This window comes from Sceloporus undulatus, chromosome 1 (assembly GCF_019175285.1).
Source record: "Sceloporus undulatus isolate JIND9_A2432 ecotype Alabama chromosome 1, SceUnd_v1.1, whole genome shotgun sequence".
Lineage (NCBI taxonomy): Eukaryota > Metazoa > Chordata > Lepidosauria > Squamata > Phrynosomatidae > Sceloporus > Sceloporus undulatus.
In genome coordinates this window covers 313,527,334-313,543,077 of record NC_056522.1, presented here as the reverse complement: position 1 = coordinate 313,543,077, position 15,744 = coordinate 313,527,334, and the positions used below count along the sequence as shown (strand labels likewise).

At 38.8% G+C, this 15,744-nt stretch overlaps 1 protein-coding gene across 1 annotated transcript in view; it reads left to right on the top strand.

The window, feature by feature from the left end:
- Positions 1–3,915: 3,915 nt before the first annotated feature.
- The window catches only part of DCAF5 (DDB1 and CUL4 associated factor 5), a 48,876-nt gene continuing 37,047 nt past the window's right edge, over positions 3,916–15,744 (top strand). Inside the window, exons 1-4 of the mRNA XM_042448222.1 lie at positions 3,916–4,059; positions 5,577–5,613; positions 7,241–7,380; positions 12,527–12,656. Coding sequence (XP_042304156.1) covers positions 3,948–4,059; positions 5,577–5,613; positions 7,241–7,380; positions 12,527–12,656 — 419 coding nt within the window. The 5' untranslated portion in view covers positions 3,916–3,947. The remainder of the gene's footprint in view (positions 4,060–5,576; positions 5,614–7,240; positions 7,381–12,526; positions 12,657–15,744) is intronic.

The window sequence follows — 15,744 nt, the reverse complement described above, 5'->3', positions numbered from 1 at the left end:
GAATAGAATAGAATGCTTTGGAAAGGCGTTAAAAATGTTGACATGGTGTCTTTCTATTACGTAATCTTAAGATGTTGTGCACATATATGACAAAATTTGGATTTAGTGACGGATTCCTCATAATGAAGATTAGAAAATATGCCTCTGGATGAAATGTAATAAACTGCAGAACAGAATCATCCAGTACAGTATATGCTTTATTCTAATTTGGTACAAGTTTATGGAAATACCAGGCTGTCCTTCAGAAAAAGACAACAACATGGTGTCTTATACTTTGGGGAACTTCCATTGCTGGTGGTTATGGAAGTTCTGTGGAAGCAGGAAGGGAAATATTGAAGTAGGACCTGGATAACTGTGTGTGCATTGACGGCTTGGAAGTGTTTGTTGTGCTCATGTAACTCCAGCTTTTATGTTTGCTTCCAAGCTTAATTTAAATGTGGGTTCTAGATTCCATGGCCATAAACAAATGGGAACATGTTTCCTTTAAGGACCAAATGCTTCTACAGTATACAAGCAGAACCAGGACTTCATCTTGATGTTCTACACCTTGCATTTAGCACCAGCTCAAAATAATCCAAATGAGAGCAGGAGATACATACAAGTATCATTATTGTAGAATGCCCTTCTAGTAAAAATCAGGCAGACTCCCTCTTTGTGTATCTTTTGCCCGTAATTCAAAATGCTTTTAACGGCCTGGTTTATGCATAATAGGCACATGCATGAGCCTTGGAGCACACATACATCCTCTTCTCCTCTCTTCAGCACAGTCATGAGGAGGAGGTTGGAAGCCAATGCTCTCATTTTCAGCTAACTATGGTTAGTTGTTGACATCTGAAGCCAGACGCAATATGGTTCATATTAGAGGAAGAAGAAAAGTTTTATAATCCTGGCTCCTTTTCATACAGCATAGTTCATTCTATCTGCATTTTTTATTCTTATTTGGAATAAAAAAAGTTACTGTGTAGTTGAAAAAAAAAAAGCAACAGGTTCTATCCAGTTTCTTCCTTGCAACTGCACCAAAAGAGGAAACGGGGGGGAGTGCATAAGCCCACCCGAGACTCAGCCATTCCCAAATTATTAAACGTAGTTTAGCATGATGTCCAAAATGCCACAAATGTGTAATGTATAGTTATACTACTGGCAGTCTTAGTGTGTAGTAATGTCTGCCATTGGTGCTGTTAGTTTTGTTCTATTATCTGTCCTATGTTGTTGATTTTGGAATTTGATTGTTATGTTATTATATTGTGTGGCTTTATAGTTATGCTATAATAATAATAATAATAATTTGTTTTATTTATATACCGCTATTCCAAAGATCATAGCGGTGAACAGCAAGTAAGCTAATTAGCAAGTAAGCTAATTTGCCCCCAACAGTCTGGGTACTCATTTTAGCGACCTCGGAAGGATGCAAGCCTGAGTCGAGCTTGGGCCCTTTTGCTGGTCTTGAACTCGCAACCTTGTGGTTTCGAGTGAATGGCTGCAGTACAGGCATTTAACCACTGCGCCACCAGGGCTCCTTCTAGTTCAATACTCTAGTTCTATACTCAATACTTCTATACTCTAGTTCAAGTGCAATTAATAAAATACTGGGATACACATAATATATTATCTCTCTGGAATATTATTTAAGGGTATTCCACAACTTTGAGATGCTTCTTTTCCATTAATGCTGTGTATTTTCATCATGTGCAGTGTACCTGCGGCTAACACAAAACATCTTTGCTGTTGTTGTTACTTGCCTTCATGTTGACCTATGGCAACCCCATTAATGAATAAAACATGTTATTAGCTTGTATTTATTTTTGAATTTAAAATGCTAGTAATTCAAAAATATATACAATATGTTAAGGGGGTCCTTTAAAATGCCCAATAATTTAGCAACATACCATAGTTATCCAAGTTTTATCATGTTGCTTTCTTGGTGACTGGACCTGGTATATGCTAAACAGAAGAAGCATATGCTGTATAAAGAAGTTCCTCTTTCCTTCTTCCACCAGATGACCTAAGTTCTAGTATTTTGAGAGAGGAAGGGACCCCTTTCCCCCCTTTTTTTGCCATACTGCACACAATTTTGTAAGCTATCATACTGATTCTTACCTTTTTCCCTAAAACTATAAAGCCTTAAATACTGTAACCTGCCCTCAGAGGGATGTTGCTCCAACCCTTGAATCATTTTGGTTCCATCAGTTATGCAGCATGTGTGAAGAAATGCTATTGCCAATCAGTTTAATTAAATAAGGTCCAGTTTTGTGAGTGTCTCCAGGATCTTTTCCCTGTATAGTTAAAGCAAATTCATATATTCTTGGTATAAATGTGAAGAAATTATGTATAATTTATCCCAATATGTTACTTTGCAGCTGCGTTAAATCTAACCAGTTATTCTGATCCAGAACAGGATTATTCAGACTACCTTGGTCTTCTGAGGTTTCTGATATCTTGAATAAGTGTTGATTCCAAACTAACTGAAACAAGGAAGCCAAACAAAAATGAAAACATAAATATAAAAATACAACAAGGCTAATATTATCCAAACCTGTACTGAAAATTGCCGTTAATCTGTGAAGATCTGAATTTAACATACAAAACTAAATTATTCTATAACAATCTGGGTTGATTTGAAAAACTCTGTATTAAACAGTAAACACAGTTTCTCATCTTAGCAGTAAACTGCCAATAAATGAATCAGATTATCCATCAGAAGCACATATTTTGCCAATTTGTCTATCATTGCAAAATCATATTTAACGAGTGTAAATTTTTTCATTTATGAGCAATTTCTAAGCACTCTGCCAGCATCAGCAGATATGACTAAGTCTTTCTAGGGCAAATTTCCAAGAGCTCACACAAAATATTGGGTTCAAATCTAAATTTTATTCATATGTGTCCCATTTCCTATCTCACCTACTTAAACTATTGAATTGGATTGAAAACCTGGGTTTCTCGTACCACATAGGCTTTGCAAGCAAACTGAACATTTTGGTACCTTTGTTGTTCCTGTGAGATAAGTTGCTCAGTTTGCTGGCAGCTGTGATAAGCCATTGTTGATGCATCAGAAAGGCAGTAAATATGTCTAGCTGCTGAAATAATGTACAGTACTTTGCTCCGAGTCCTTTACCTTCTGGAAAAGTTATAAGGACATTAAAATACTTTCATAAATTGCAGTCATGCCTATGAATTTGGACTAGTGTTCAAATTAATAATTCTGGCAAGCTCTTTGTAAATAGCCAACTATGTTTGGCTCATAATATACAATCTTGCCATTTTAAGTAGTCCTCCTAAGTTGAAGCCCAACAAGAAAAACTGAGAGCTTGTACAGACAGCCCTAATGGGGCAGCTTGATGCTGCCCCTTTGAGTGCCGCATCAGGGTCATGGCAACTGCACACTGCTGCCCTGATCCAGTGTTTTTCTGGCCCAAAAAGAAGCAGCAAAATGCTGCTCCTTTTTGGCATAGAAAAGGGGTGGCTTTTCAGCGGTGGCAGCAGCTTTTCTGCGCTCCTTAAGCATGCAGCGTATGAATGCCATGCCACCGGAGTGCTGCAATGCTGCCCGCAGTCTGGCTGGGCAGGCAGTGTGACACTAGCTTGGGGGAGGTTTTGGGGCAGGCATGATCTAAACACCATGCCCCCATGCAACCCCCAAGCCGGCGCTTACTGCCCATCTGTTTCACCCCTTAGAGTACTTTCAAGGTTGTAAGTCTAAGGTAAGGCTTTTGTCTTTTCCACAGATCAGCCGTTAAACCTTCTTTGGCTGAGCTTATGCCAGTCACACTTTACAAATGTACCCTCCTGGAAAAAGAATGAGGAATCTTGCCAAAAGTAGAGACTCAAAATCATGTGCTTTTATTGTTATCAATAGTGTTGGCAATAGAAATTATAAAGATGCCTTTCCTGAATCTTGTGTTTTATATTACATAGGTGGAGATGACCGCCGAGTCCTGCTGTGGCATATGGAACAAGCAATTCACTCCAGAGTCAAACCTGTTCAGCTGAAAGGAGAGCATCATTCTAATATATTTTGTCTTGCTTTTAATAGTGGCAACACCAGAGTCTTTTCTGGAGGTAAGAGAAAAAAGCTTGAAAAAGAACACAAGAGGAAATTATGGCTCCTTTCCTGTTGTAGCCTGTTCACAGTTACCATTGTGTAGATCCTGAAGGCATGAAGAATCTTCTGGATACTGCTTATGACATTCTGTGTAATAGAAAGCATACATCATATGCACTTTCTTTCTTTCCTTCCCCTGCTTTGTACATTCTGAAGAGTGAAGGTTTTCTTTACACTGACAGCAAGAAGGTGAAGAACAGCAAATTTATCGGCTAAACTTGTGTTATATGGAAGGCATACTATTCTATTAATAAACAAAAAGTGCTTGGAGAAACAAAAGGCCTTTGGAATATGCTTTATTAATTATGGCGAGAAAAATCCACATCACACCAACAAAATTTATTTCTTTATTACACTTATATCCTGCCTTTCTCCCAAAATGGGACCCAAGGCGGCTAAGCCTTGGATTTAGTCTCATTTTCCCTAAAGTGTGAAAATGAGACTAATTGTGGGCCCCACTAACCCTTTTTGTGCCTCTCCAACTTCTAAATTCTCCCTTAGCTGCTGAGGAGAAAAGCCACTAAAAATGAATGGTGTAATGTTGCAGCAGCATAGTTTGCTGCCTACACTTTAGCAAATCACCAGAGAGGTCTGCAGCTACTGCTGCTTGACTCCCCACCTCTTCACCTTCCCTCTGGCTCAGTGGTAGCAGCACCTTGGCACTACACCATGGAAGGGAAAGAATGAAGACAAGGAATATTGCGATGGCAGCAGTGGTGACTTGAGTACCCCCTCCCACACACTCACACACACACGCTGCCAGAAGAGAAGGAGAGGTGGTTTTGAGCTTCTGGAGATTCTGGGAGCAAAGATTTTGTTGGGGAGAGGGGAACTTGGCAAATTTTCTGTGCCATATTGTTCAGTTCAGAGATGGAAGCCAAAATCTAATGTTCAGCAATGAACACACTTTTGTATTCTGTGTTGGCCTCTGGGATAGTAGAGTGGGATAATATATGTAGGGCAGAAGCCAAGGATGTTGGGGCATTCTTCTGTTCCAACCCACTTAACTTGAGCTACATTTACACTGCAGAATTAATGCAGTTCGATACCACTTTAACTGCTGTGGCTCAGTGCTATGAAATTCTGGGATTTGTAGTTTTGTGAGATATTAAGCCCTCTCTTTTCAGAGAGCTCTAGTGCCACAACAAACTAGAGATCCCAGGATTCCATAGGAAAGAGCCACAACAGTTAACGTGGTGTCAAACTGTATTAATTTTGCAATGCGGCATCAATTTAAGTTAGCACCAGAAAAGCAAGTAAGTACCTCCATCTTTTGCTTCATCTCAGCAAATGTTGTTCTTGCTACTGCTTTGTGTGTCAAAGGCAAAGAGGTCACTGGGAATCCAGTTTGCTGTTACTATTTTCCTCTGCAATGGCAAAAAGTAACACCTTTTCTTTGTGTCTTTCATTTTGCCCTTTGATATCCCTTCTTCATTATTTCCAATGTAACATCAAATTCTGTTTCTCTTTATAGGCAATGATGAACAAGTTTTGTTGCATGACGTTGAGAGGTAAATAAACTTTTCCCATTGCCTGAACAATCTTTAATGGTGTGAGGAAGGAGGCAACACAGAGATCTCCTTAGGCCACCATAGGCCTTAAGATTCAAGTCATTTTGACAACTATATGCAGGATCTGAAATATTTAAGGCATGAAGCAGACAGGCCAAATAAAGTGGCTTCTGGCTGCTTTGAGGACAGGGCGTGCAGAAGACACACACCCACAGAGCGGCTGGTAGCTGCTGTAAAGGAGCAGGGAAAGTCCTCTCTTTGCCAGCTGCCCATTTGGGATTGTGGCGGCAAGAGGGACATGAGACTTGGCCCTGATCCTGCTTCCGCTGCTGCCTCCTCCACTTCCCAAATGTTTTCTGTCTTGGAGATGAAGAGAAAAGCAAGGAGGGTGCATGGAATAGTCTCCTCTGTCTGAGAAAGGAGGAGGAGGAGGAAGAGGAGAGCAGGGAAACTTACTGGATTTTGGCCTCTGGCAGGGCCCATTCTGAACAGCTGCTTTTTCTTCCTCCACCTGCCCCATCACTGCCCAGTTCTTGGGACAAGGCATTGCTGCATGAATATTTTAATGTATATTCATGAATATATACATGAATATATGACCAAAAATATGTACACTAAACAAACAAAATACTATATTGTGCAGGAACGCACAACATCCACATGTAGATGTAAAGAGCCATGAGGGTAAAAAATTGAAGAACCACTGGTTTAGACTAAAAAGTCCAATGTGGTTCACCATCCTGCTGACAGAAGGCGCTAGCTGCCAGAGATATAGTTAGTGGTTTAATGTACCAGGACCCAAACCCTTCATTCTGTGCACATAGTTCTGTCCAGACAGAGCAGAGCCTCCCCCTACTTTTCTGTTTCCTGATTTGAAAAACACACACACACCAAATAAGATTTTGGGGTTAGGGAGTAGAGAGGAGAAGAAGCATTTAGCTGCATAAATATACCCAGTTTGTGTACAAATCTGTTGCTGACTAGTACTCTTGACAGAAACCATATGACATTGGCTGTAAAGGAATTGCTCTGACTGCCAGTATGGTTCTGGTCCAGATTCATGGTACTGAGTGAGAACATTTAACGTCCTGAATAGCTTAGGCCTTCAGTACTTGAAGGAATCCTTCGCCATATCTACACGTACCTGAAAACTGATGTCTATTAGAGGGGCTCACCTCTGTGGGAGGAATATACTCTGAGGATGTGGGAGAGGATCTTCTGTGCTGTGATTCCCCATTTACGGAATGCCCTCCCTTTGGAGGCTCAGTTTATGCTAATGTTAGTTTCATTCTAGCATTGTTAAAAATTGGCTTTTTATTAAAGCCTTCATGGACTAATGAATTCATCTCAGCTTGCATATAAAAAGATTTTGGAATGTGTTAACATCTTAAATTAGTCTATTTCTAAATTATTCATTTGTTTACTATACTTTTAGAATGTTTAAATTACTTTTATTGTTTTTAAATTTTAAATTGCTTAAACAGACTTTATTGTAAGCTGCCAAGAGAGCTTGTGATACAGGACAGTATATAAATATTTAAATAAATGCATCAGGTGTAAATTCTTCGTGAGAATAGGGCCAAGCTAAAGGTAAAAGAAGTGACACTGACAGCTGTGTCTGTTTCAGTGGTGAAACCTTGGATGTGTTTGCCCATGAAGATGCAGTATATGGACTATCAGTGAGTCCAGTGAATGATAACGTTTTTGCAAGTTCATCTGATGATGGCCGAGTTCTTATTTGGGATATCAGAGAATCTTCCCAAGGAGGTAAGTGCTACATATGTATGTCTGTGGATGCTGATCTCTTTCTTTGAAGACAACTGATAATGTGTAACACTGTGAAAGACAGGAATGAGGGAGGAAAGAAAAGAGAAGAAATCCTGTGAAAGCACATATTTCCTGTAAATTTTAATGACGATTCTTCCAGGGGTTTTTCCCAAACAGAAACCTTGGAAACTTTGGAGAACACTGAGAAAGACTTTTATGAGCTACTTAGTTGTTCGAAATAACTGGAATTATTCTTCAGACATGATTTAACTTACTCAAAATGTGTACTATCACTAAGTTTAGGCATGCATTAGAGGATGATAATTCCTCTGTGTGTGTGTGTGTAGTAGTGTACCTTTTTGTGGTAGTGTACTATTTTATAGGTTTACACTCCTTTTGTTTTAATTTTTGTGTAACACTTTGAGCCCTAGCTTGGGGCAAAAATTACTTTATTTATATGCGGCCTTTCTCCCAGGGTGGGACCCAAGGTGGCTTCCAGAAACAAAAAAAAATTAAAATTTTTACAAAAAAGTTTTTAAAACTACGGTATTTAAAATCCCCACATTAAAACGCTATGAAATTATTTTAAAATTATACAAAAATTAACAGATAAAACATACATCTAAATGAGAACCTTCCCTGTTTAACCATTAAAAGCTTGCTTAAATAAAAAAAAATCTTTGTTTGCTGGCTGAAGGAAGCAGGGAGGGGACCAGCTTAGCCTTCTGTATTTCCAGAGTGTGGGAGCAGCCACTGAGAAGGTTTTGTTTCATATCCTCACCAAGTGAATGGTGATGGTGGCGAGACCAAGAGAAAGCCTCCCTCTGACGATCCTAAAAGCTCTGGCAGGTTCATATGGGGAGATATGGCTTTTCAAATAGTCAAAAGGCAGGATCATGATGGTGATTATGATAATAATGATGATGGTGATTTACCTGATGCCCAGCATCATAAGAATGGGTGACAAGGGAGCCTTTACAGGAGAATATTCCAAAAATCCAGCCATAAGCACTAAGAAGACAATCTCACCAGGCTTCACTTACTTGATCTATGAAGATGACCTTGGTGTATAAACAGGTTCATGGGGCCAGTTGTGAGTTGTAGTCTGCCATATGGTTCTAAGGTATTGTTTTTAACTGCCTTCAAGTCAACTTCAACTTATGGTGACCCTATGAATGGGAGACATCCAAGTCACCCTCTCGTCAACAGCCCTGCTCATGTCTTGCAGATTCAGGGCTGTGGCTTCCTTGATTTGGGTCTACCCATCTGTCATGCAGTATCTCTCTTTTGCTATGGCCTTCTGCCTTACCAAGCATTATTGTCTTTTCTAGTGAATTATGTCTTCTCATGATATGGTCAAAGTACAACAGTATCAGTGTAGCCATCTTGGCTTCTATGGAGAGTTCAGGCTTCATTTGCAGTAGGACCCATTTATTTATCTTTTGATAAGACTTTTACAGTACTGTGTTTTTAATGAATTGATTTTCTTTCTGTCAGCTTTCTTCACTGTCCAGCTTTCACAACCATACATAGAAATGGGAAATACAATAACATGGACAATAATAACTTTAGTATTCAATGATATATCTTTACTCTTAAGGGTTGTGTTTAGTCCTTTCATAGTTGCCCTTCCAAGGCGCAGTATACACGGTGCTAAATGCCGTGCTGGCGCCGTAACAATGGGCACCGCCATTGTGATGTGATGAATGCATAGTGTCCACAGGTTGCGCTGCGTCTGTGACATCATGAGTGCGTTGCGACGTCCGCCCAGCGGGGCAAAAAGAACCCACTTTTTGCGGGTTCTTTTTCCTCCGCAGGGAAGCCGTGCAGTTTGGTGGCTGTGGCTTCCCTGTGGAGGAAAAACAAGCTCTGTCAGGCCTCCCTTTTTGGGAGGTCTGTACCATGTCCAAGTCTAGTTGTCTACTGATTTCTTGACTGCACGCTCCATTCTGATTAATGACTGAACCAAGATATGGAACATCTTGAACTATTTCAATGTCTTCATCATCTACTTTAGATTTATGTAAATCATTTGTAGTCATTATTTTTGTTGTCATAATGTTCAACCGTAAACTTGCCTTTGCAGTTTTTCCCTTGACTTTCTTCAGAAATATTTCCAAATCTCTCCTATTTTCTGTTAGTAGTGTGATGTCATCTGCATATCTTAAATTGGTGAGTGTTGGTGTTTCTTCCTCCACTTTTCACACCTCCTTCTTCCAAGTCTTTATCATGCTTTACATATGACATGTTCAGCATATAAGGTGGATGGGGTGGTAAAATGCAGCCATACCTGACCCTCTTGTCAATTAGAAATAATTCAATTTCTCTTTATTCAGTCCTAACAGTAGTCTCTTTTCCTGAGTACAGATTATGCATCAGGTGAATAAAATGTTGTGGCACACCCATTTCTTCAAGAGCAAACCATAGTTTTTCACAATCTACAGTTTTACACAATCAAAGGCTTTGCTATAAATTATAAAGCACAGGCTGGTTTTCTCCTGAAATTCTTTAGTGTGCTCTATTATCCAGCATGTTTGCAATATGATCCCTAGTGCCTCTTCCTTTCCAGAACCCTGCTTGGACATCTGGCATTTCTTGCTCCATATATTATATTTGTTTCAGAATTTTGAGTATTTCTTTGCTAGCATGGGATATTAAAGCAATGGTCCTGTGATTACTGCAGTCGCTGATGTCCCCTTTCTTGGGGATTGGTATGCATTTTGCATGTTCCTATTTTACGGGGAATTGTTTTCTTTTCCATATTTGCTGACAGATTTTAGTTAAAACTGGCATAGATTCTGTTACTGTAGCCTGAAGCAGATTTTTTGGTATGCCATCTGTCCCTGGTGATTCATTTCGCCTAAGTGCTCTGAGTGCAGCTGCTATTTCACTTTCTAAATTTGTAGGTTCATCTTCAAATGGGTCTTCCTTCACTTAGTCTATCATCCTTTCATTTCTTTTATGTAGTTCTTCAGTGTATTGTTTCTATTGTGTTTTTATTTCTATTGGTCAAGTAATATGTTGCCCCTGCTGGTCATAGAGAATCCCCATTCTTGGTTTAAATTTCCTTTTAATTGCTCAGATCTTGTGGAAGAGGTCTCTTGTTCTTCATTTTTATTGTCATCTTCTCTTTCTCCACATTGATTATTATAGTAGCCCTTCTTCCTGCAAACAAATCACTCACCAATTGCATTCAGAGTTCTGGGCCTATTTCTGTCACCATTTATTTATTTATTTATTTATGGTATTTATACCCCGCCCTTCAGCCCTAAAGAGCGGCTTACAATTATTATTTTTAATTAGACGGTTTCCAGCCCTCAGGCTTACAATCTAAAATACATGACACAAAAGGAGAAGGGAATGGTGGTGGGAAAGGGGATGAGGTCCAGTGGTTATTCTCTCCCTCTGAGGCCTGGACAAGGCAAATGGACTGGAGGGAGGGCTCTTATTCTTCAGGCTAGTCCTGATGGAGTTGGGCCTGCCTGTTCACTCCCTCACAGGCCGAAGGATGACAGTTATCATGGAGGGAGGACTCTTCTTCTTCTTCTTCAGGCTAGCCCTGGTGGAGCTGGGCCTGCCTGTTCACTCCCTCACAGGCCAATGGATGACAGTTATCATGGAGGGAGGGCTCTCTTTCTTCAGGCTAGCCCTGATGGAGCTGGGCCTGCCTGTTCACTCCCTTGCAGGCCAAAGGATGACAGCTATCATGAAGGGAGGGCTCTCTATCTTCAGGCTAGCCTTCTCATCTGTTCCTAACTGCTTGAAGAGTTTCATATTTCATCCATTGAGTATTCTCTTCCTTTTTGATTGCACATAGTGTCTTTGTGCAGTCTTCCATGATGGTGTCCCTAGCTTCAGTCCAGACTTGTTCCAACTATGGAAATGACTGTAACCTCATTATTAGGTTCCTTGAGTGGTGATATTTGCCTGCAAGGATCTGTCCTATATAATTAGAATAAGGGATTATACAGACCGGCACTTTGTGCCAGCCAATGGGTGGGCTGAAGGCTGAGTGTCTACATGCTCCAAGCTCTAATGACAATGCCTGGGCGCCATTTTGGCACACACCCTTCTAAACGGTGCATGCCATGATGACACACCTCCAGCACAGTGCTGAATGGGCATCATCATGGCACGTTGGCGCGCCTATGATGCCCCTTCCAGGGAGCTAAAAAGAAGCCGCTTTTCACAGCTTCTTTTTGCTCCTTTCAGGGCCCATATTGGTGCTGCTGTGTGCGGTTGCTGTGACATCGATTCGGGGCAAAAAGGGGCAGCTGCATGCCGCTCATCTGTATAGCCCCTAAATCTCTCTGTGGTGGTGTTCTTTGTTCTAGTTTATGTTGTGATTATAAACCATGGAATACTATATATACTAAATTATAAATCAGCCTTATGTATAAGTCAAAGACTGTTATTAGGGCCAAAATTATGGATTTTGATATGACTTGTGGATAAGTCAAGAGTAAAACTTAGGGACATGTGACAAAGGACCTAAAGGATGAAGGAAAGGAAAACGATGCCAAAGAACTTACAAAATTCAAGCAGGCTTAATTGTTTGTGCTCATCCTAAAAACTGAATGTGCTCATTGGGAGTAGCAGCTAAGAAGCAAATTAAAGTTATAAAAGAAAGTCATTGATAAAAATGTATTATAAGTGTTTTCAGTGACACATTCATTTTAATGCCATAATCCATTTTTAATTAGATGAGATATTAAGTAGTTTTAACACTTTGAGAAATTACTTTGCAGACATTAGTAATGTGATGTGAATGCAAGTGAATACAGTTTCTATGGATTTTAGATAAAATTAATTTGCTTAAAACTCTTTATATATGATACAAATCTAAATTAAAATATTTTCCATTGTGCAGTCATTTTCAAGGTCTCCCATTTAGTAAAACTGATTTGTTTTTGTGGCTCAGTTAAGTGGTATTTCTGCATCCAGAGTTACTGATTTATAATTACTGCAAAAGGATGGCAGAAAATGTGATGGGTACTGAACCTCTGCTATGCTGATTTCAGTCTAAAAATATTTTCAGAAGTCACAGGTAGAAAATATTTATGCAGAAGTCAATATATTGCACAAGAGGTCATCTCCCTTAAAAATTAATGAAATTAATAATTAATACATTTACTTTTGTCAACAGACCCCTTTTGCTTGGCAAATTATCCATCAGCCTTTCATAGTGTGATGTTCAATCCTGTAGAGCCCAGATTACTAGCCACTGCCAACTCAAAGGAAGGTGTAGGACTCTGGGACATCCGTAAGCCTCAAAGGTAAGAGACATTGTCTTTTTAAATCCATGCATATGGTACTGCATCACATTTGTTGACTCTCCTACTATGAGCCATTCACTTTATTTTCCTTGCAGTCACATTTTGGATTGTTAACTATTCCCTTACATGACTGGCTGCTATTATTCTTACTACTAGTGGAAGTCCATTCATGTGCTCTGAAAATGGTTTAATTATCCTCATTGGACAGAGAGGGCAAGAACCAATTAGTTTCAAAATTACAAGAAAAACAGACTGTAGCAAAATAAGGCATTTCACAATAAGGGCTGGTCCAGAATAGAATGAGGATGGACAACTTCATATTCCCTTCATATCAGAATAGAAAGATCTATGGATCATCTACTAGAATTGTCTGAGCATGAGATATGCTGGATATAAGACTATCCTGACTTGGGAATATGAAACAAAGAGAACACCACAAGGCAATCTTCCATCTATAGTCAGCCATCCTCATTCTATTCTGGATCAGCCCTTATTGTGAAATGTCTTATTCTCACATATGTGTGACATATGTGTTCAGATGTAAGGTCTATTGCGTTCAACAGGTAACTGGGTGTATGATTCCCTCTTCTTCTTCTGTCCACTGAGGATGATTAAATTAAACTCAGAATCACACTAGCTCAAGATTACTGCTCATATTTTCTCTCAACAATCCTCTGTCACCACATGCATTTCTTTCTTCTAAAGAATAGTTTTGCATAACATAGGCACTGACAGAATTAAAGATGACTGTACACATCATTCGGTTCAGTCTTCAATTGTTTGACTGCATCTCCACTACTATTTTGCCTAAAGAGGGTCTTTCTCCCGATTATGAGGGGCTATCTTTTCTTTTCTTTTCTTTTCTTTTCTTGTATTTTTGCACAAAAGTGCAATAGAGCAACTAAGTTATTTGGTGAAATATTCAAAGTCTATTATGTATACAGTCATGTATAAAAATTATAGATGTGCACAAATTATAAAATATAATATGCAGTTACACTTACTTTTTGTAGATAAGAAGGGGCAGAATGGTTTCCATTAGTGTTGTGCTCTCCACTTATGAATTTATTGTCTAGACAGAGTGTGATGGGATGGTAGCCAAGGTGTGAAATACCACTTGTGTGGAACCAATTTATGAATCTGCGTTTAACAGATTGTACAAGAGCACTGACTGAATGTTCAAGCACCTCACTTGTGAAATGACCTCCCCTTGGAGGCCTGACTAGCACCAACATCACTTTATTTTCAGTGCAAGGCCAAGGCATGGCTTTTTATTAAAGCCTCTAAGGCCTAATTTAATTATTAATCATGTGTATATGGTTTTTTAAAACCCCGTTTGCCCTGTTAAGCAGTTCTAATGTGCTATTTAATACATTTTTGTCTTGTTTACTTTTTTCATTAATTTTAACCTGGAATTGTTTACTTCTTTGGAGCCTTGAAACCTCTCAGTAATGTAGATGTGATAAAAAATAGTTTAATAAACAACTAGAACTATTCAAATTGGCGATTCCTTTAGCCATTGGCTGCTGATCCTGGCAAGTTTTGAAGAAAGAAAGAAACAATTGTACATGAATGTAGGGCCAGTCCTTTGATCATAGGGGAAAAAATAATTGCCAGCCCCCCCCCCCCCACCATGTTAAACAGTCTGCTAAGCACTGCTTTAGACTGATGCAAACATTGTTCAGTACAGTTGTTTTATTAAACCTGGATTTGAAACCATGTAAACCATATTTTCAGGTTTTGGTTAAACATTAAGCCTGTTTAATTTATTCTAGGTTGTGCTAGATTTGTATAGCTAGATTTGTGTAGCAAAGGATCTTAGGAGACAGAGTGGGATATAAAGGGAAAATGATGTAGAGATAACATTATTATTGGTTTAAGTATCTGTATTAAATAAGCAAGCTTTCTCTTTTGCCCTAAAAGTTGGGAAAGAATTGACAAAGTATCTCAGTAAATGGCAGCAACAGCTAGGTTATCCACTTAATGAAAAATTAAAACTAAAATGGTTTGTCATAAAGAGGGTATAATGCAGGCAAGAAAGGGAAACACTGCAAAACATCTCAGACTTACTGTTCAAAATGAGATACTGTCGTTTGAAGAAAAGCAACCCTAGGAAGTATGGACAGAGCGATCATAGGACATGGGACACTCCGTTCTTTGAATGTGTTAAAAGATTATGCAGAATGTTTCTCATGTTGCTCAGATTACAGACAAACATTTTTATCTTGTAATGTGGGTGGTATAAAAGCAGTTACATGATTCTCTGACACTAGAGGGCATTAATAAACCATTTTGTGTAAGAACAATATGTGGTTACAGATACAGAACTGGGTTTTAACAGTTTATGTACTAGCGGATATTATAAGCATCTACTTTTAGCCCACAATACAAAATATTTCTGAGATTATTTTCAAGACTTGGAACTTTTTCACTTGGTCATCAAAAGTTTATCTGCTGCATTAAAGTTTAATTTTGAAAGTTCCATACAACTCTCTATTTCAGGAAATACACTAGCAGGGTTACTTCTGGGATGTGTAAAGTACAGTGGACCCTTGTTAAACACTGGGGTTTGGTTCCAAGATCCCTCGTAGATAACAAAATCCATGGATTCTCAAGTCCCATTAAATATAATGACATATCAAAATGGTGTCCCTTAAACAAATTGGAAAATCAAGATTTGATATTTGAAATTTATCCTTTTTTTAACATTTTCAAACTATGGATGCTTGAATCCGTGTATTAAAAAATATGTATAAGAAGGGCCAACTGTATATTTTTAAACACCATGTGATGTTTCTGCCTATTTCAGATAACTTGGAAATGCCTTGAGACTGATTTTAGCCATCACGTGATTAGCTGTGTCTTTTAAAAATGATAAACAAAACATTAGAGACCAGTTGTTATTCATAGTTATTGCTGACTGGAGTATATGGTGCATCCTTCTTAAAAATAATTGGAAATTAAGTATTTTTTCATCTACATAATCTTTATGAAACCAGAGATACTTTCTGACATAAAGTAACATAGATGTTACCCATTCTGGCTTTAAAAGAATAGGCTAGGCTTACAGAATGCAATAATGATGGTA